Raw genomic sequence first — 22229 nt, 5'->3', positions numbered from 1 at the left:
GTCTGGGATCTGCTATTTGCTTTTTACTGAGGTAATTAAAACCAGTGTTGTACCCACACTGCAGCTCAGGAACTACTTGGATTGTTTTACACTGAGTATAATTCTCTGGATTGATGCTTTAAATTGAAGAGTAACATGGAAAACAGTAGAAATTTGTTTCCAAGTTAAGGAATTTTCTCTCTCCCCACTTCCCCAGGAAACTCAGAGCTACCTGCAGTCTCCTTCCTCTGGCTTTGGCTCTTCATCTTTTGTTGAATTGTTTCCCCTGTTTGCTGCTACTTTCCTTTGGGGGATGAGGAAATAATGTTGCACAAGTAAAATGTGGAATATAATGTAGAGAGCACTGTTTCCAACAGCAGCTACCAGGCAACCCTAAAGTTCAGGATTTTTCATCCTGACACAAGTGCTTGGTACTGGAAATGAAATATTTCTCCTTTGGCTTGTCTGATTTGTTCCTTTAAATGGATTGAGTGGAGCACACCAGGTGTTTGGAGCTCTAGCACAAAATAAAAGGAGTAATTAAGAAGAGTTTATATAATTTTTAAGACAGTGGTTTAATGGGAGAAAAATTTACTGTCTCCATTGTACAAAAGCAAACAGAGCCAGGCCAGTGCCAGCAGCTGAACAATGTAAAATAATGAGTGGCTGTTTAAACCAGGTGGTGAAATTGTCCCAGTGACTGTTCACAGCTCAAAAGAGAAAAATGAGCTCAGGGGTATCCTGCATTTCTGGCCCTTGTAATTCCCCTCTCACTTCTGTCTGCATTCTCCCCAGAATTTGGGGGGGCAGTGCAGGATTCCAGAAAGGTAAATTGCTGGCAGAGGGCTTGGAAAGGATTAATTGTCACCTTGCCAAGTTAGAAGAGACTTTTTTTCCCTTCCCTGGTTTCTAATGTGGTTGCAGAGTCCAGCTGAGCCAACTCCCCAAGCCCAGAGGGGTCAGGTTGATCCTGCCCATGTCCCAGGTGGGTAGAGAGGGAATTCCCAGGGATTTCAGCCCCATTCTGCAGGTTACTCCCAGGGCTTTATTGAGCACACAATCACCAACCTTAATGACCACTGGGCTTTACTCTGAGAGCTCAGACTCTGCCTTGTGACTTCCTCAGCATCTGAATCTTCTGGATATTTTAGGAGTTATCCCCACCCTCAGTACAACCACCACAAGTCCTGACTGAGCTGAAATTGCCACAGTAATTCCAAATATATTATGTGCAATATTATATAACAGAACAGAAGACTTACAACAAAGTGTTTACCCCCCAGGGCCAGCAATAACATTGTTTGGAAAGAAAATAGAGATGATTAAACCATTCTGGCCTCTGACTATCTCCCTCTAGTTGGTTAGAAGGCTGGATAAATTTGATGACTACATTTAAATGACTGGATATGATGATAAACTTTTCAAGTGGCTGTTGCTATATTTAGTAAATCTCTAATAAAGCACTGCTTGTGGAAGCTTTTACTTAAGCTTTCTTTAGAGCTGTCAAGACACTCTTTAGTCAGTGACTTTTATTGCTTGTCTCTGTGCAGTGTTTGTTGAGCAGCTGATTATCTGATCATAGAGCACTTTCTGGTGTGCTTTGTGAAAGAAATATTTTACTTTTATTTCTACTGCTTCGGCAGGACAATTTCATATTGAGTACATCTCTTCTTATTAGTCATAGCTAAAGTAGCAGGAGGGAGCCCCAAGAAGCTATAAAGGGTTTTTTTTACAAGTTTTGTGACAGATATGTTACTTTGTGACTCCCCACTGGCCTGATTTTTGCTATATTTTGAAACTTGTTTAGCAGAAAACCTTTTTTTAGGATTATTACTGTTAATTATTTTACTTAAGTAACAGATGCTATTTTCATTTACAACATGAGAGCAGTTTGGTATATATGTAAAACATCCTAATCTGACTTCAGTGCTATTTTGGTATCTATTTATATTTTTTTTTAGTTGAACTGGGTGAATTAGAAGCAACTACTTTGTGTCTGTGTGCAGTGTGGATGTTGGTGAAAAGTGGCTGGTTTTCTGTTAGGGTCTCTTTCCTTGCATTTTACTCACATCAGCTTCCAAATACTGGGCAGGGCCTGGCTTTGGGAAGGAATCTCCAAGGAACACCACGAGGCAGGAGGGAATTGTGCTGTGATTCCAATAACTGTTTACTGGTGATCAATTCACAGTGGCAGCATAAAAGAGTCCCTGACATCTTCTGCTCCATTCCAGGTCCTGTGCCATCTCCTTGGCCTTTGTCTTGTCCTGGTTCAAGCCAGGAATGGTGTCCCTGTGCCTCCCAAAATTCTCCTGCTCTCTCAGGATTGGTCTGTCCTTGTTCCTGGGGAGTGTGGCTGTGGGTCACACACTGGGACCGTGCCACAGACCTGCAGTTCATGGGGAGATGGATTCATTCATCTGGCTCTCAGCCCATCCTGGTTCCCCTGTGCCTCACATCCCTTGGATGCAGAGGTTTTCCTGCCTGGATTGTTCCTGTTTGCTGAGCAGCTCCTGCAGTGCCCCCACAGGGATCTCTGGGGTGGTTCCACTCTTGGATTCCTCTCCTGTAGGAGCTCTGCCAGCTGAGGGCTCTGGGGCAGTGTGTTATTGCCCCCAGCCCTGCAGGGAGGGGGTGCCCAGCTCACTGCTGCTCTCCCTGCTGCAGAAAACTCCCCACAGCCACCTCAAGTCCATCAAGTCAGGGATGGTTTGGCCCCTGATCCTGCACCTCTCTGTTCTGTTTTGCTGCCTGTCCCCAGGGAGTGGGCAGTGGGGTGAATCTCTCCTCACCCAGCAGCTGAACATGCATTTCCTTCAAAGCCTGCAAGTGATTTCCTAAATTCCTATTTCTGCTCAGTTTGTGAAAGACTTGAGGTCTCGTTCCTTATTAAGTTGTTTAAAGCTCCCTCTGGCTCTGGTTAGACTGGAACCAACAGGGACAATGGGGGAAATCCCACTGCCTGCCTCTCCTTTCATCACAGGACTGTCTTAATGGCTTGCAAACTTTCTCAGCTGAAGTCATCTTGCATTTGGAAGGGATTTATGTTTCTATTTCTTGCTGTATGGGTTTCTCCTTTGGTTTAAAACACACTGGCAGTGGCTGAACAGTCTGTCCGGAGGTGCCAGTTCCACTGAAGTCATTAAAATCCTGCCAGTGTTTCCACTATAAAATGCACTTCTCCAAGTTTTATTGCTCAGCTTCAGTGGTTTGTTCTTGTAAACAAGATGTACACTCAGACACAATTTGTTTTCAAACATGTTTTAAACGTCCATTTGCAAATTTTTGAGCTGTAACACAACAGGGGAGAGACCTGAGCAGTTGGCTGAGGTTTGGCTTCTGTAAATCACAGACAAATGTATTGTTTTTGCTGCTGAAATGGTGCAACTTGTACCTAATGAGCCTCACTGCTGGTGGGGACATTAGGCTTAACATTTGTTTCTGCTGTGATTGCAGGGAAACATGAAAATGAGAAACTTTTACTGTTATGCACAGATTAAAAATTCTACCTAGGCCTAGGGAGCTCTGGGGCATGACTGAATGTTTCTCTTTTTTTCCTTAATTTTCTTCCAAAATATTTTAAGGTGTACTTGAATATAGTCTGAAAACATTAATTAGTACAGAGAAAACCCAAAGTGTTTCATCTGAAAATTAAATGATTTCCTCCTGTGTTCCCATTAGGAACCAGTTTGGTGTTCCTAATATCTGCTGGCATGACAAGAACCTCTTTGTCAGAAAAATCTTGTCCCTTTCACCAGTGATATTAGTTCTGTTTCTCTGCTTGTCATTGATAAAATTCTTTAATTAAAACTTAAATTATGTCTTATAATTCACTCTGGGAGCCAAGGGGGCAGAGGACAGTGAATTCACTCCAAAAGAAACAGGAACAAAAAACTCCTGGCAAGACTTTATGGCACTGGAGAAGTTAGAAAGGCTTGAAGGGGAAAAATAATGTCAGTAGGTTGAATGTTAAAGACCATAATGCTAATGATAAATACAGCCCAATTAAACCCAGCCACAAACTTTTCCAGCAGGTTCCATCCTGCTTTAATGGCTGGGATTTACAGCCAGCAAACTCCATCTCCTCGGGACTGATATAAATAGAGACATCAAATGTCAGGCTTGACAAGCAGCATTTCATATCAGGGGCTGTCTTGCTCATTGTGTTCTCCAGTCACTGATTGTCCTTTAATACCAAACTGTAAACCCACCTTTCCCATCAGCTTCAAGCCAAATGTTCTCTGTTATAGTGGAACAACCTCTGCAGTAAAAAAGATTTTGGTTCTGCTGAGCAAAGAATTTGCCCTGTGCACAACCCCCCCACCTCTGGATTTCATTGTTGCTTTAAAAAAATAATTTGTCACTTTAGAGATTTCTTCCTGTTTCTGTTGCTCTTGGGTGCCATCAGAACCTTTTGGAAATGATAAATTATTTTCTTGTTGGCAATTAAAAAATATTTTAGAAATAAGACCTGTGCCAGTGGGTAGTTTAAATCTGTATTAAAGCTCTGGTGCAATTTGAGGATGTGCTTACAAGAAGTGGAGTTTTAAGAAGAGGGGACGTCTCCAGCCTCTATAAATAGCTGTACCTGTTTGGGATTATTATTATAGGGGGAAACTGCTCAGTCTCTGCATTATGGAAAACATGGAGTGAAATTCCATGGAAAAAAATGCAACAAATTCAAAGATCTGTGTAAAAATCAGTATTCTAATTATGGTACAAACCAAGAAGGGCCAGTGATCTGTGGGACTGAACCTCTTTTAACTGTGTCCTGGGATCCCAGGCAAAGGGGTGCTGCTTCCTCACAGCTGTGTTTTTCCATTGGAGATCCAGCTGAACTTGGTCATTCCTGTGCAGTCAGCTCACCTGTCAGAGAGGTGGAAAGTAAAAGGGAGAAACCCCTAAGCAGTGGGACAAATATGCTGTTCATTTTGGGAGTGGGAAAATTCATCATCAAAGGGAACTCAGGACAAGCACAACGTCCCACCTGCCATGGCTGGAAGGACAAACAGACAGCATCAGGAGTGGGATGTGGGAGCAGAAATGCAGCTCAGTGGCACTGGAGCAGGATCAGGGGACTGAACTGCCCTGGAAGGTTTGACAGGGTGAATGCAGTTAACAGAAGGTCAGGGCACAATCCAGAAACTGCAGAGCAGAGCAAGGTGAGGAAGCTGCAAACCCTCCATGTGCCAAGAGGAAACACTCCCCATAATTAGCATTGCACTCTGGGTTACATAACTGCAGAGGATGAGGGCTGCAGTTCATTTATGAATGGGATCCAAGCTGGAAGGATCTGGATGTCTTCTTCTTTTATTCATTCCCACTGCAGTGTGTTTGTGTGTACTCACAGTGCCCTTTCCCCACAGCTGAAATGACTGCTGGCTGTTAAAAATAAATTCAAGGACGGGCAGTTGACTCCAGTTAGAAATGTAAGGAGGAGAGGGGTACAGCTGTACTGGGGCAGCATTTGATACCACGGCCTCAGGACCTTGTTTATGATGTTATAAACCTTCATTGCAAGAAATGACTGAAATGCTCTTTTTATTTCTTGAGTTTATTCTTATACACAGGCTCTGAATGGGAACATTTCCTGAGTGGTGAATTCTGTTTTGCCTTTGTGTCTCCTGCCTCCATCTCTGCCATCTCATCAAATGTTCATTATGATGAGCCCAAAGTGACTGAGCTGAACTTTCATGGGATGGTTTGAGCTCCACAGCAAAGCCCAGGATCCAGGCACTCAGCTCATAACTGCCAGCAAACAGTGGTAACCTCTGAGGACCTGCAGTGCTCCTCTGACTTCGCAAAGTGCTTTGAGGCTTGGGGATGTAAAACTGTGTAGATGGATTGTTTAGTTGGCTTTAGAAAGTAAATATTGATGCTCAGAACCGTGTTGGTGTTTTAAGAATTCGGCTGTGGTGAATCAAAATGGTAATTTAGCAGAACCTGAGTTTGCAGTTTGTGGTTCCTTCGGGGCACAGACAGAAGGAGAGACTCTTAAGATACTTCAGTTTGATCTTGGATATTTATTTGTTCTTCTGTTCCATCCTTAGCCTCTCTCCATCTGTCTTGGGAATGAGGACACTGAAGTACATTTCCATGTTTCCTGTAGTAATTGGCCTAAAGTCTTCAACAGATGATGATTGGAACTAATGAAAAGGAGAGGAGTAGGAAGTTCCTAATATGATCCCATACTTCTTTTTCCAACCTCCTGTTCAAACGGGGGCAGCTCCAAGGTCAAATCAGGTTGCTCAGGGCTCTGTCTTTTCTGGTATTGAAATGCTCCAAGGATGGACCTGCACAGCCTGTCTGGAAGGGTCAGGGGACACAGTGGGGGAAAAAGGGAAGATTGAAAAGAGAGGAATGGATTTCTTGCCGTGGTGTTTGTGTTCCAGAGGGGATCTTCCCAAATCCCCCACAAGAGGGAGTTTCAGCCTTTGCTATGGGGGAACAAAAGGTGGCACCAAAGCGTGCCACGAGCACCGGTGCCCAAACTGGTTTCTTCAGATAATCCCAGTGAAAAGGTTTTAATGCCTCGATGTCCTCTGCCCAAATCCCGAGGGCACAGCGGTGTTCCCATCACTGCTGCACTTCACTGTGGGGTCTCTGGGGAAAAGCTGTTCCCTTGTGTCCCCTTGGCATGTGTGTAGGTGCTCTGTTATCACTTAATCCTGCTTCTTGTTGGTCATCTGTGCACTGAAGGTGCTGAATCCTCCTGCTGTGCAGGGGAGGAGCTTTTGGGACACGAGTGGGGGGCCCCCCTTCCATCCCTTGGCTCCAGGTCTGCTCTGCAGCCACTTTAGGGGACCCAGGTGAGAGGAAAGGCCTTTTGGGGAGAGCATGAGCTGCACATGCTGAGGAGCCTCACCTGCCACAGTCACTGCTGAACTTCCAACTGCAGGCAGATGCATCCCCAGCTGTTGTTTAGGTGTGTTTTCCACCCTCTGACCAGAGGGAATCAGTGCCAAGGCTTAGCTGAGTCAGAGGGAAACACAAGGATGGAATCAGATGGGTTTGTGAACTGACAAGCCAAGTAAATGATGCTGATTGATCCTGAAAGGCTCAGCTGTGAGGAAGCCAGGAAAGGGTTTGCTCTTCACCCTTTGACTGCAACTGTTCCCCACTTCTGGGTGCTCAGGAAGGTCAGAACCGTAAGGGCAGCCTTTGGAAGTTATTCTGAGCAATTGACTGTGAAAAAAAGGGATGTTATTTATTCTCCTTGCTAAGATTATTTGTGCAAAGAGCTCAGTTGTATCATGCCAGCCAGCTCTGCTGGTCCTCAGCTGCAAATTAAAGTAAAAAAATTAAAGCAACTTGAGTTCTAGTGAGTTTGACAAACCTCTCCTCAGGATGAACACAAGGAATAAAGGCAGAAGTCTGTCTCTGCTGATCTTCTCTGAAGCACCAGCTCCAAAAAGGGGCCTGTATTAGTAAAAGCTAACTGCTTTTAATCTATTGTAAAGCTGCACTGTTATGAAAGACCTTCTGGCTGAATTATGCATTCACTTATGTTTAACCAGAAAATCCATTAGAGGCACAGAGGCCACGGAAAAGATCTTCATTTCAGATGGGATAAAAGGGAGCCAGGGCTGGAACACCAAGAATATGTCAGAAGCTTAAAAAAGCTAAGTTAGGGGGATCAAATTAAGGCATTCAAAGAAATGTGAAATGATTCAAAGGCCAAAGGAAGGCTGTCAGGAAAATACTGCTGAATCTGTAAGAGATTCTTCTCTCTGGGCAGGCATTGGGTCCTCCCCTAAATCCCTGCTCCCTGTGTTCCTGCAGTGGGATTTGTGGGCATGTTGGGAGGGAGTGGCCACCCTGAAGTGTTTGGTTCTCTCACATGGTTTCTTCCAACAGCACAACATCTTTGATTTTATCCACCTTCACTTTTTTAATAAAGGCAAGTAACTTCCCAAGTTTATTGGTGATACATCTACCAACAAAAATGAGCGTTCGAAGCACATTTTAGAAATTCTCATTTTGAAATACGAGCCAGGAGTGCCTGGGAGTTTAGAGAAAAGGCAGCACAGGTTCTGTGGGCAGTCAGTTTATGAGATTGGTCCAGAGCATTCTGTAACCCTGCAGTCAGTGCAGCTCAACATCTTTTCTCTTTGTTGAAGAGAATGCTCAAATCCATTAGTTAATTCAAGCTGAATAAACTCTGTGCTGTGCCAAATACTATAAAAGGGAATATTGAATTGTTCCTTGGAAAGGCCCCTAGGATCTGTCATGTCTATTCAATACTCCTTTGCTAAGATGCAGATATGCTCCTGTGTCTTTATGAACCATCATAATCTGAGGTTTGTTCCGTGTGAGCAAGTCAGAGTGTGAGCCTGATGCTTCCTCAGATGACAGCACTTGGTGAGTGTCCTGGAGTCTGGAGTCAGTCTGGTGGGATCCATTTCCCTGGGGTTGTGACTCCCACTGCAGCAGCTGGGAGGAATCCATCGCCCTTGGAGTCGGTCACAGCTCTGTCACTGCAGCTCATTCCCATGGGATTTCAGTATTGCACCAGGAAAGGTGAACAGAGGGGACACCAGGCAGGAGAAAAGACTCTTCAGGGGAATGCTGAAGAGTCAGAGTGTTCCAGCACTGGGCAGGGAGCAACACTGGGGGTGCTTCAGTGCACAGGCCCTGGATCTCTGGGAAGGTCAGAGAGCAGATTGCCCAGGCTGGTCTCTCTCACTAGTCACAATACGGGGAATGGCTGGAAGAGGGGCCAAAGCAACATCCCAGGGCACACAGGAAGGCAGATCCTGGCAGAGGCTGTTCCTGTGCAAAGCAATCAAGCAGGAGCAGATTGACATGTCTGTGCAAAAGGCACCACAGAAAGGCAAGCCCAGGGAGTGCAGAGGGTGTGCCTGTACCCAGGGGTGCTGGGAGGCCTCCAAAGGGGGATATTCCCATTTGTCACACTCATGGGGCCCTGTTGTGTGACCTGGTTGTAGAACAAACCCATCTTGGCTTAGTTCTCCTCCTCTTGCCCGTGTTCTGCTCAGCCTGAGGAAGGTGGACAGGAGGGCACAAAAGTTTTCCTTCAAAGCAAAACCTGGGAACAATAAGCAGGAGGTCTTTGTGAGGCAGCAATGCAGAGGCACTTCCAAGGGCTTGGAGCTGTTCCACTGGGAGGGAATAGTCACTCTCCAGTCCAGCAGATCATTCCTAAGCATAGCTGGAGTGAGACCTTGCAGATTTCTCCATCTTTAATTTATGCTGCATGTATTCAGGGAGTGAAAGATCAGCCAGGGAGACCTTTCTGCCTCTGGAATAGCAATGCCTGTTCTTTGCAGCCTCCTTTCTCTTTGTCCTTTTGGAAACTCCATGCTCCTTTCTGTGGCTGTGTGCTACCTTTATGTAACCCAGGTAATATTTCACAAGCATTTCAATGGACAATGGTGCTGTCAAGGACTGTGGTGCTGCTTCTCACATTATATTGCTAAGCAACATACAATGCAGCAGCATGATCCCTCCTGCACTTGGGAAGAAGTCAAGCTCCAATATTCAGTAAAATCATTCTGATCTACTTTTCAGTCACAAGATTTCAGCACATAAAGATTTGTATTAATAGTAACAAGATCATACAAAAATGTGACTTTAATTCCGAAGTGCTAAATATATGTATACACTAGTATTTTTTGGTTAACTAACCCCAGAGAAGTTGCTCTTTGCCATTTTGAGGTTGTGGAGCTTTCACTGACTTTGACAAGACTTGCTTTTATCAAAGCACCAGTTAAGTAAAATGCTTCAACTCTGGAGCAGGTTTGTTTGCTTACCTGCTTAAAATTACCTGTGTGCTTGAATACCTCTCTCACCATGGACCAGCTTGAGGGCAGAGAGAGGATGTCACACCTCTGTTCACATCAGCACAGATATTTTCATAACATCCACCTGAAATGCAAACTATAATATTTGATGAGGTGCAATCTCAGTTCTCTCATTTACTCCAAACTCCTCTATTTAAAGCCAAGTTAATTATGAATTTGAAAAAATCTGATCACTTTGTAGATTCACATCTGACATTTCAGAGTGGAGATCACTTTTGGCAGCCAATCTCATCTCTATAGAAACAGATGCATATTTCAGTGCCATTTCTGTTTATCCTGATATTTAAAATAATTCAGCAGGATCATCACTCCTGAGGGGAGCCCCCTTTGGAGGGGTCTCTAAAGTGTCTCAGTAGACCATGAGTGGAGATTTCTGCCATTTGCAGGTTTAACAAAGCCTTTGCTGTGAGTTGTTTCTCTGGTTTCCAGCAGCATTAACACCAGTTGCACTGGCTGTGCCTGAGGATGCAAATCAAGGGCTGTTCCAACACTTCACTCCCAGCATTAACCACTGTGAGAGGGAGCAAAGGAGACTTGGTGTTATTCATCTGGTGTCTTAAAGGGTTGGAGCAGGAGCTCAAAATCACTGTTATTTCCAGCAATGAAATCCTGAGCTGTGTAACACTGAGCAAGGCAGGGTGGGCAGAACCAGGGATGTGGAACTGGAATGCTGGAGGAGCTCCAGGGAGGGACTGCTGGGAACAGCCGGGCTGAGGAGGTGGGAGTGGAGGATTCGGGACCACGAGAAGCTGCTTCTCAAGGAAAAGCTTGTTCTGCACAGAGATGCTCTCCCTGGCTGGGATGGCATCTGAGGGGGGGATGCTGCTCTTCCAACGGGCAGAATGGTGCCAGGACCTTTCCTTTCCACGTGTGCCAACGTCCTGCTGTGCTGGGACTGCCTGGGAGGGACAGGAGGCAACATCTGGGCAACTCACTGCTCCCCCAGGGAGCTCTGTGCCCTTGTCTTCCTTTTCAAAAGAGAGACCAAAGTTTTGGAAGCCGTGTCCCTCTGGAAGGGCAGTTGGCTCTCCAGGTGGCACTGGGAGGAGAATACGGGCTTTGAGGATAATAATGGTGTGCAGGGGGGAGGCAGAGCTCAGAGTGTGAGAAATGGTCCTCATTGGAAGGAGAGCAGAGTAAACAGATTGGCTGATAATGCTGAATACCAGGCAATTTCCTTTTAAATTAGCAGATGGGGAGGGAAAGGAATATAAAAGGAAGTAAGAGAAAAAAAAGAAGCTAATGATGAATGTAGAAGGGAACAAAATGTTGCCAAGACATCACGAGAGAATGAAGAATTGATGAAGAAAGGGAAATTAAATTGGTGCTTGATATGGGAGCTCAAAGAGCTTTGAACCCCCTGCTCCAGTGTCTGAGGGGCACTTCACATAACCCTGGGACAGACTTGTTTCACTGACATGCCCGTTGTGGCTGGAGAATTGGACACAGGGAGGATTTTGTGATGATGGCAGAGACCCACAGAGGGGATCTCCCACCCTGGGAAGGCTGAAGGGCATTTCCAAGCATCAGGCACAGCCACTTTCATCTGACACTGGAATTATTCTATCAAGTGATGGGAACTGATTATAGAAATTTGTTGTATCTCCTTGTCAGAATAAGAAGGCAAATGAGGACGCTGCTAAATCAGATAAAAGGAGGTTGCCAAAAAGGAGGAGGGAAAAAAAGTGCTTTTAATTCTTCCAACTCTTGTAATAATTTCAGTTACTCTTGGAAGACTGGAGATTTGAGAGGGATAATATTGCACAGGGAAAGGAAGAGACACACATGTCTGAACAGTCATAGGAACAGCAACCAAATCTAAAGGAGTTACTGCAGCAAGTCAGACCTGTTACAGAAAATTAATAGGTTTGGGAAAAGGTGAACAAGTTGTACACACCTTACTGGAGTCTCTAGAGCAGATCAGCTCTGCAGGAGATTGGTTATAAAACCAGCCTGTTCCACCAGGAAAGGGTGTCTGGAAGGAGAGGGACCTTGCCTAAAATGCTGCAAGTAAATGTTGGTTCTATTTGACCTTCAGCTGTGCTGAGTTCAGAAATGTTTCGGGGTAAAGCAGCTGAGATTGGCCCCTGAGGGCCAGGCTGTGGTGGATCCATGAGCTGAGCTGGTGTGATTCCTGATTCCTGGTCTAGATTCCCAACATACTCTGTGGAAAAGACAAAAGCCAACCCTCACATGGACTAACTGGAGAAACACCGGAGGAGTCAGGAGAGGAGGTGCAGGAGGGATGATTGATTAGTCAGGATTTTCGTTCATCAGAGTAGTGAATAGCAGGACTGAACCTCACAGTCTCCTTTTCCCTGCCAAGATGAGCATTTATTTTCTGTCTTTTCACCTTCTGTTTCCTTTTCCTGTTGATTTCAGAGAAGTTTCTCATTTTCCAGCCAAGTCTGAAATTCCATTTGCTGGGTGTACTTCATACCCACACTGATATCTCAACAATCCTGTGCAAACCTTGGGTCAAAAGCTGGTTTCTCCATTTCTGAGGCCTTGGCTCAGGCAAAACTAATGGAGGAGGAGCAGAGACTGTGTTCTCATGTTTTTATTCTGCCTAAAGCAGGGAAGAGAACTGAAAAAGTGAATGTGAAATCAGAAGTTACTGGACAACAAAAAGAATGACAGTAATATCCCCAAAAAAAGAGTTATTATGAGCCTTTTTTTTAATCAGAAACAGATTAGAAACAGGAGGAAAGAGTATGCCATCATTTATCTTGAGCTTCACTTTCCATGTGACAGCAGCAAACAAAAGTGAGTTCCAAATCTTTGCATTTTGCTGTGGGAATTTCATGTAACTCAAGAGACCATATGGAGCAATTTAGCCTGAAAAAGCCATTGAAATGAAGAGGCTGCTTGATCTGGAGGGACAACAATTGGCTGAATCTCTAAACAAAAAAAGGAGAGAGGGAGGAAAAGACAGGAAACAATAAATGGAGGAAGGAAAAGAAGGAGGAGGAGGCTCAGAGCAGGCAGACTGAGAGCCTTGGAGGGTTCACACCACGTCCCAACACAACAGCTTTGTTCATGTGCCTAAACATTGTCTGGAATTTTGTCTTCTTTCTAAGTTTCACGTATTTCTGGAGAGAAAATGGAAAGAAAACAACATTTTGATGCTGTATTTGAGTCCTGTAACTATGGATGTATGGGAATACTCTGTGCAAATCAGGATTTCAGAGGGTCTGGGTGTCAGGTTTCTCTCTCATTTACACTGAGTGTGACACTGGTTTTACCCTGGACAGATTCATTTCTGTACAAAATGCAAGGCCTTGGTCATGTCACTTGAAATAATCTCAGATCCATCTGAACCTGATATTTGCTTTTTGTAACCTTTCTGCTTTTTGTAGAATTCTGCCAAGTGCAGAATTTCCTGGAAGTCCCAGGTGCCTTGATCCAGGCTGGAGAAACAAAGAACAGTCTTGGTCCCTCATGTCCAGTCCTCAAGGTGCAGAAATAACAGAGTCACCCTTACCTGCAAGAGGGAAGGCAAGGGAATTTTCAATGTATAGAAAGATTTATAAATGCTTCACAAGGGCTGTTTTTCCAGCAGGATATATTAGTTTATTTGGATAGTTATTATTTTAGCCTGAACCTTCACAGAACCATCAGGTGCAACTTGTGTCTGTGTTTCAAGAGCCTGTCCGTGATTTCCCCAGGACTTGCATTTTCCATTGGTACTTTTTTGTTAATGATACATTGATCATTTCCATTGGTACTTTTTTAATGAATGATACATTGGCATTGCACCTGTTGCTGCTGGATTTCCTTTCCATAACCTGGTTTCAGAGAGGAATCCATTCTTTGGGGCTGTCCATCCGTTGAGGAAATTGGATTCCTGCGTGTCTGGAACGTGGGGAAAAGCTGGTGCAGAGCTTTTCAAAAGAGCTGAGAAAACAGCAAACACTTCTTGTTCCTGTTTCTAGGAGACAACTGCAGGAACATGGGGAGGAATCTGTAGAGTCAGCTGGGGTGGAATCCGAGCAGACAGCTCAGTAAATTGGGCACAGAGCTGTGGGTGCTGCAGACCTTTTGTTTGCTCTGCCCAGGAGTCAGTTTGGTTTTATTTTCCTCCCTTAAACTGCCAGTAGGATTTTACTGAAGAAGCCCAAAGACACTTTCCTCAGTCTGAAGTGCACAGTAGCAAGAGGTAAAGTTATATTCTAGTGACCCTGAAAGAATGTCCTGCTGGTATTAATGTTTTGGGTCTTTAAAATATTGACTGCTGGCATTTTTCATGGTAGAAGTTTTAATGTCTGCTCTTTTCATAGCAATAGTTGTATTTTCTGATTGTAATTACTATAGAACCTGTAACTCCGAAGCATTTTGTTGTTTTATTCTTTAGAACTTTGTTAATGATTACAAGATTTAGTAGTTTGTGGCAGAGATTTGAAGAGAGATAAAAGGCTCAGTCTGTTCAGAAAGGGCAGAAGTGGTTTCTCAGCCCCAGGTGGTTCAGTCAGTGACATGTTTGGGGCACTGAGCTACTCCTACACCTGAGAACTTCCTTGTGCCCCAAACTCCCCAAGGCTCCCAGCCCCAGGGAAGGGAAGGATGTGACAGGAGCCACTTCCTGCACTGATATCCAGGGAATGTCTCTCACATTGGCTCTTTCTCCAACACAGCTCTTCCAGCTTTCACACTCCATTTAACCAAGACACCTTTTTCTTTTGCTTATCCTTTCTCTCCTTGGTGGAGCTTTGCTGAGTCCTGGACGAAAAGCTGCCACTCAGATGTGTGAATAGAGCAGCACCTTCTGCTGAAAACTACCTAAAAGCCTGCTGATTTAATAGTGTACAACTCCATCTCCCCAGAGACAGGCTCCTCAGAGGATGTCTGCCCTGTTACTGCACCTTCCAGAGGGGACACAGCTGAGAGCAGAGGTTTCCATGTGGCACTGGGCACCTCAGCAGATGGATCACCCTTGGAGTGATTCTTGAGGAATAAGCTTAAAATGGGTTATGCCTTCTCTTACCCAGACTTGTGCTGGCTGGCAGGAGTGTTCTGCATGGACAGAACCTGGGGGGCTGCTCTGCAACTGGGGCTTCCTGAAGATCCCAGTTGTATCTGAGGTTACCAAATGAAAGGTTAATTTTCTCTCAGGGGGATTCTCCCCTCCAGGATGGGGTAACCAAGGCTGCCTCATTTCCACTTTGTGCTCGTGTCACATTCAGGCACATTTCTGAGAGCTGTGGTTCAGTTCAAGCAGCAGAGCAGCACAAAAGGGCTTTGGCAGGAGCTTCTGGAGTCGGATGATCCCTGCACTTGCTGTCCAGGGCAAGATAAGCTGCCTCTCAATGGGAACAGCCCCAGCCATGAGCAGTGACTTTGAAAACTTGCCAGGTAAAGCCAAAGGAACAGCAGAGCTGGTTACTGGGTATGAATTGTTATTCAGCCCTCACAAAAGAGGAGGCTTTGACAACACCCCCAGTAACCTTGGCAAACGGTTTTGTTAAGCAGGTCTGTGCCTCACTGGCTTTTCAACTCACAGGCATTCATTGCTCCCTCCTACATCTGAGTCTGTGTTCCAGAGGAGGGCTGGGAGGTGGCAGCTGTGGCCTCACGCTGAGCCTTTTCCCTGCTCCCAACAACGGATCCCGCTCCGCTCCTGGGGGAGAGCAACCAACCCCCTTCCCACTCATCCCTGCAGATATCCAGCCCACAGCCTTAGAATGTCTCCTTGTTTGAAACCATTAGGTTGGAAAAGACCTTTAAAATCAGGGAGTCGGACTGCTGAGACAGGGATCTGTCCATCTCCAGCTTGGGCTTCTCACACAGCAGGGCACTGCTGAGGTGGCACACTGGGCACAGGTGCCCAAGGATCATTTTGCAAAGATGTTAGCAACTAAGATGTAATTACTGAATGTTTGGGGGTTTTTTTAACCTGCTTGTACTGGAAAAGACTCATTTTAGGGCTGTTAGAACTTTTTAAATAGCTGAAGCTCTTCAAGTTTTTATAACTCATTTTTATAACTCACTTTTATAACTCACATTCATGATTGCCAGGAGGTGCCCTGGGCTCCTGGGTCTCTGGGTACAACATGCCAAGGGTAATGTTTGCCTGGTGTGAGCAAGGCCTCATTAGTGCTCGTGATGTCATTGACATCATTCTCAGATTGAGACAGGCTTTGTCACAGTAAAATGATGTGTTACCAGGAACAACACAAAAATTATGCCAACACTTTCTTCTGGATGAACAGAATGTTATTTGGAAGACTGGAATATTGTTCTCACGATGTCCCTTGGCTGTGCTTGTTTACACATAAAATATTTCCACTTACTTTTTCCTATAGATCTTTAGGCACCTGGTAGAACAGAAAACAGACTTTCCCTGGACTCTGCTGACTGTAATCATTGCCACTGTCCATGAAGGAGGAAAATGTGGTCCAAACAGGCCAACAAAGGAAATCCTTTGCCCTGAAATAAATCTAAGAGCAGTTTTATCACCACATTTATACTGCTTCAGACCCAGATTTACTGCTCAACCTGGAAATACTCAATTATGATAAAGGCTCAATGCTAGTCTGTGCAGCTGGTACCAGAGAGATGAGGGGATGTGCCCAAAGTTTTACAGCAAACGAAAAACAAGGGTCCTCTTGTTTACAATTGCATGTCACAGTGTAAAATAAATGCCAGTGTGAGTGATGACTCCATCTGTCAGGAGGAGACACAGGAGTTAGGAAGTGGTAGCTCCAAACTCCTCCAAAGTCAGGTCTGACACACTGAGCACAACTGGAGCCTGGTTATACCAGCTGCTGAAGCAAACATCCTACAGCCATTAGGCAATTAGATATTCCTTCTTTTTTCATCTCCAAACCAGCCATTGAGGGGAATGCAGAGATGCTCTGATTAGACAGAAACAGAACCACTTCCTTCCAACAATTTCTAAATTCCTTCCTTGAAGAGTCAGCTTTCCAAAACTCCACATTTTGTGTTCTCCTTAACCTCATGGGTATTCCAGAGAACATTCTAGCTCCACTTCTCTTTCCACACTCATTAGTTCAGTGCTCTTGGCTCCTTTCCTAGGATTTGGTCTAGCACAGCCTCTGCCCATTCAGCCATTTGACTGAAAATCATTTCCCTCTTCACTTCTGCAGTTTTCCTTTCAGTGCCTGAGCAATTAAAATCCCGAGTGATCAAAGCCTTGGTCTTCCAACTGTCCCTTGCTTTTCAAAATCATGGCATGAGCTCCTTTGCCTCCCTGCCTGAGCTGGGCTCAAACAAAGAAGGTACAACAATTGCACGATTGTTGGGAACTGTGAACGCTGCCTTAGCCAAAATATTGACATCACTGACTTACACACTGAGGATTAATTTTTACTAGGGCTGTAACTACAGATCAGCAAATCATTTGGATGTCATTAAAATCAAATTGGTTGTCACACAAAATCATTAGTCTAAATAAGTATTGCCTTTCACTTTCCTATCTTGATCTCTCTATCTTAGCTATTCTGCAGCATTCCTGCACTATTTCTGACTCTCCACAAGGAAAGATGTCACAGGTGTTTATTCTTCCCTGGCTCTAAAATATCTGTATTATGTATGTGCAGCATCTGTTTCACGGAAGAATACAAATTGTTTCTCTGTATATCGTTTGTCCTGACTCAGATGTTCCTCCCAGAACTGTGGATTCCGTTCCCTCGACAGCCACGATTCCCCGGGCATTTTTAGTCCCTCGGGATGGAGGGAGGCTGGCAGTGAGTCACTCAGCCTGCCTTTGTATCCCCACATGCTGGGACATGGAATAGGCAGATGATACCTGCTCAGGACTCCTCAGCCCCCAAACTTCTCTACATCCCTCCTGCCCCATCGCTGCCACACTGCAGGGTGAGGAGTGAACACACCTTCCCGTCAAACACGGGCTCCTAAACCCGGGACATGACCCAGAGCAGGTGGAGCTCTAACAGGCAGTGCCATGTGCCTGGAGTCACAGAGTGGGTGGTTTTGTGGGGAACGTGGAAAGAGGGAGGTTTTTTGTTTTGGCAGTGAGTGGGTGAAGTATTGAAGTTGTAAAGAACATCGGGAGCGTGGGGGTGAGGGGGGAGCGGAGGGTTTGCAGCTCTGTAATTTCCACCGGGGCACAGATCTCAGAGCCGTGTTTAATGGGGGCTCTGCTTAAAACAAATAGATGGGAATGAGTCTTTCTTCTATTAATGTGGCCTAATCCTCGGGAACAGTGCTCCAATGTGTTTGCAAGGCACAATTACCAGAGTCCTCTCGAGCTGCTGTGAATTCCTCCACGCAGAGCTCCGTGTTTTCCAGCCATTCATTTGTCCGCCCACAGCCCGGAGCACCCGGCGGCAACAGGCAGCTCCAAACCCTGCTCACAGGACTCTGGGAACGGGGAGCTGCTGAGGCAGGAGCATTGCCCAGGGGGGCCCAAAATAGAAAGCCCTGCCTGCCTCAGAGTCCTCTGGCAGCAGCCCTGACAGACCCCAAATGCACTAAACGTGCTGTAGCTGTTTAGAGCAATTCCTGCCTTCCACTCTGTGGAAAGTGTTCCTTTGAAACAAGGCATGTTTTAGTGCCTTAGCTGGAGCATTTGAATCATAGGTTCAAAGTAAAATGGATCCTGAAAGCTGGATTTGAAGGATTATTTCGGGTTGCTGTTACAGCAATATGAATTTACCTTTCGGAGGCACAGCTTGGTTTAGAGTTGCACATTGACGGATTTTTCTGTTATTTCGGGGACGTGCGCTCATGAGAAATGAAATGCTGTTTTGTGGACATGTCTTCCGAGAAAATGAGGTTTTTATTCCCGAGCCAGGTGATGGAGGCTTCTTCCTCAGCCCTTGTGCCATATCATTTATCCAAGAAGTTCAAAGCATGTAAAGCTAGGAGGTTTCAGCTCTTTTCCTGCACGATAAGATATATTTCAATGTCAATATTAGGGAAGACTGAGGCACAGAGAAGAGTTATGGGTTGTGTGAGGTCTCAGGGAGGCGGTGGCAGACCCAAGGGGCAGAATGAAGGTGACCTGAGTCGTGCCACCCTGCTGTGTCTGTCAGCTGAGCCGGGCTCTGCTGAGACACTCCGGTGTCATTTACCGGGAGAGTCCAGCCAAGCCGGGGCTCGTCCTCCAGCTCGTTTGCAGGAGCTGTTAAATGCCAGCTTAGCAGCAGTCCTGGCTTGGCAGAGGAGGGAAATGCAGGACAAGGTCCCAGCCAAGGGCTGCTGCTGCTGCAGCAACTTCCCAGTGCCCGGTGCAGCCTCCCCGTCAGGCACGGGCTGGGCTATTCATCCCCAAACAGCCTCCTTCCTTCCCGAGGCAGCCCGGGGGACACGAGGGAATGGCAGAGTTTATTATAAACCGAGTAAAGCAGCAGACTATTGCTGGAGGAGATCCAGGGTTATAAAAGATCGGAGCGGGGGGAGGAGGAGGAGGGAACAGGACATAATTTGTGTTTGTGCGTGAGGGGGTGCAGGCTGGTGGCTTCCACCAGGCATTCCCCAAACCCTCAGGACCTCTGCCTGGTTTTGGTGGGATTTTCTGCAGTGCAAGCCGTGCTGTGTCAAAGCCCACTTACTTTTGATTGTATCAATCATTCTCTTTATGCAGCAGCACGGCTCGGAGAACGCTCGCAGGTCCTGCTCGGAACGAGCTGCGCTCGCTGCCAGCTCAGCCTAGTTACTGCTGGAACTTAGTCTGGGGGATGGGAGAAAAAGGTTGCTGCTACTTTAAATATAATGCATTAAGAGGATGCTGGAAAAAGGCCTGCATGCTGTAATACCCAGCCATCGAGTTGGAAAAGGAGCCAGATGTAATACAAAAGAAGAAACACAGCCTCTTATGGATGCTGCACTAATTCATAAATCAGGTGAATCAGCTTAGGCAACTGCTGTGTTTTTATGCCTCTGCTGCATGGAGAACTGCATGTTGGATGCTTTTATTTGAAGTAATGGAACCAGATAATCCTTTGGACCAGGACAACTCCAATGGTAAGAAGTAGAAAACATAGAAAAGAGAGGGAAAAAAAAAAAAGGATAATGAAAGAGTGTCTGAGTTTCCCATCCTACTAAAGCACAGGGATAGGCTCGTGTTTGTACTGTCTTCTGCATGGCTAAGTGGAAATGAATGTGGTGATGTGCTTCACATGAGCTGAGAAATCCCTCTCTTTCCAGGGGCTGGAGACAAAATGTAGTGGGCTGAGATGTGCCCTGGGAAGCAGCAGGAATGAGGCAGAACTGACCTGTCTCCCAGGCAGTCTGTGCAGGGGAAGGGGGACTCTGCACTCCCCTGGGTCAGTCTGGGGGGCTTTTTGCCCCTGGGAGAAGGCTGGAACTTGGTGCTGTCTGTGCTGCCAAACGGAGCGTTTGGGAACAGACTCTTTATCTGCAGAGAGCTTTCCTCCAGGCACTGCATGAGTAATTTACTTAGGAGGATATATTTAGCTAAGGACCACATAAATTCACCCTGGAATTAAAGTCCATGGTTAAAACTGCAGCTATTCCATGGATTTATAGCGTTCCACATGCTGATGTTCTGCTCTCTGGTCTGTTGGAAGGCAGACAAAAAAGCATAAATTGGGGGGAAAAGTTGTTTGCAATTGCATATCTTATTTCTCTGTTAGTGGAGAGAATTGGCTGCACTGAGGACAACAAATTGTTCCTGTTTATGAAAGCAACTTAAGATGGTGGGTTTTTTAACAAATTGATTCTCAGCTCTTTAATATGCTTCGGGTATATTCTGAATACAGTTTGCAATCCACCAAGTATTGCACTTGCTACATGGATATTGCTCAGGAACTAGTTCTGTATTTCCCCAGCAGATCCTCTGCTGGCAACTAGAGCTTCAAGTGGGACACAACTGCAGTGTTAATGTCACAGGGACCTAAAACTGTGTGGAAAGAATGTGGTTAAGGGAATGAAGTAACATTTAAACTATGGGAACAGTTGACTGGGCAGATAGAAGTGGGCAGCACTGCCTCACTTGGGGCTCTGTGCCATTGGAAATGGAATTTAACATAATCAAGGACAGATTTCTGGGGTTTCAAAGGATGATATTTCCACAAAAATATTAAGAGAGGAGGATCATGCTTTTCATTTCATTTTTCTATCCTCTTTCATATGTAGTTATATTAATTCTTTTTTAGAAGAACGGTATCTACTTCTCATGTCTTATACCTCCTCTTAGACCACTAAGATACAGAATTAAATCTTATTTTCCCTACAGCAGGAAGTTTTAGGATTATCAGAGAAGTGCACTCACAGTTTGAGCTGATGTTAACAAACATAAAAGCCACTGTTCTTGCCCGTTCCAGCATTAGAATCTGGACTTCAGGAGTCACAGAGAGTGTCTTGGTTCTGTGGGAAATGCAAGTTCAACTTTATTCTCTCTAATAGGTTAAAATGGCTCACTGAATTTGGAATGCATGTTTTAAGATACACAGGTTTCTCGTTCTCCTCCTTGCAGTAAATATATTCTGTCACACTGTGTACAAAATACTCTAATAAGTGGGAGACACTGGGAAGGCTCATAAGCTGGGAAATGAGAGATAAATAAATAAGCACTGCTGGTACCAAGGATCTGAGAAGAACCTTCTCTGCTTCCCCTTCCTAACTGTGTGAATCCCCATCTTCCTTTTAGTGTTTTTTAATTACTTTGATTTAAACGACCTCATTGTAAAACAAATGGGCTGAACCATTTATTGATCAGGAGGTCAATGGTTTCACTGTGCTGCTGCTGGAGCTGCAGCACTGCAGGACTGAGGGTTCAGCTGCTCCTCTGATATTCCATCGCTGTGCATGAATCCAGGACATAGAATGTCCTCAGAAATGTTTGCCAGCAAAGTGCTGTTAAGAAAGATTTGCCCCTTTGAGGATGTTCCCTCCTGGAAGCAGCCCCTGGGTCCCTCTGACCGTCCACCCTGCAAGGAACACTCTGGCAGTTTGTGTTCCCCTCCCTGGGCTGCTCATGAGACAAATATTGATGCCTTGGGAAGTGACCACGACTCCTGGGCTTGCTGTACAAGTGCCTTTTGGCCTTCAAGAATATCAAATCCAACCCCTTTCTCTGGCAGCAGAAGGAAATCTGCTCTTTAATTTTTGATCTGCCTGGGGGTCCACGTGTGTTAACCCACCTGCCTCAACACTCAGCCTGTTCCTTCTCATTGCCAGCACAGTCAGTAGTTCATCAGTGACAGGAAAAGCTGCTCTGGACAATTTGTGGCAATAATATACTTGAGAGTTGCTCTTTTTTGCCTCCTACAGCCCTTCCCTTTGCTTCCCGAGCTGCACAGATCAGCTGGCAGGACGTTGGTGGAATATTTGAGGCTGGGAAGCTGTGTCTCATTTCTTAGCACATTTCTTGATTTCTCCTAATCAAATTAGGCTGCCAACTGTCCATGGAGAGGCCTCTTACATTTGTTATTGCTTGTAACTGGGGCAGGGAGTGACCACTCATTTATCTGGGGCTGAGAT

The 22229-nt window shown here is 45.4% G+C and overlaps 1 protein-coding gene and 1 long non-coding RNA gene across 6 annotated transcripts in view; one reads left to right on the top strand and one right to left on the bottom strand.

Moving 5' to 3' along the window:
• The window catches only part of DAB2IP (DAB2 interacting protein), a 196360-nt gene that overhangs the window by 7936 nt on the left and 166195 nt on the right, over positions 1 to 22229 (top strand). Inside the window, exon 1 of one of the 5 annotated variants that reach the window (XM_051807485.1) lies at positions 19220 to 19627. The exons of 3 other annotated variants lie outside the window; for them this stretch is intronic. In XM_051807485.1, coding sequence (XP_051663445.1) covers positions 19510 to 19627 — 118 coding nt within the window. In that variant the 5' untranslated portion in view covers positions 19220 to 19509. Of the gene's footprint in view, positions 1 to 19219; positions 19628 to 19647; positions 19749 to 22229 lie in introns of those variants that run through there. One more of the 5 variants, XM_051807486.1, reaches the window with a different exon arrangement.
• Positions 18543 to 19433, bottom strand: LOC127480003 (uncharacterized). The gene is made up of 2 exons (XR_007907744.1): positions 19337 to 19433; positions 18543 to 18665 (listed from the first exon to the last, which is right to left on the bottom strand). It is a non-coding gene; the product is annotated as an uncharacterized LOC127480003 (long non-coding RNA).

The sequence above is a fragment of the Manacus candei genome, unplaced genomic scaffold, assembly GCF_025592945.1.
Source record: "Manacus candei isolate 608988 ecotype Guabito, Panama unplaced genomic scaffold, ASM2559294v1 h1tg000071l, whole genome shotgun sequence".
In the NCBI taxonomy this organism is placed as follows: Eukaryota; Metazoa; Chordata; class Aves; order Passeriformes; family Pipridae; genus Manacus; species Manacus candei.
Note: the sequence above shows the minus strand (reverse complement) of the source record. Positions and strands in the feature narration are given on the sequence as shown.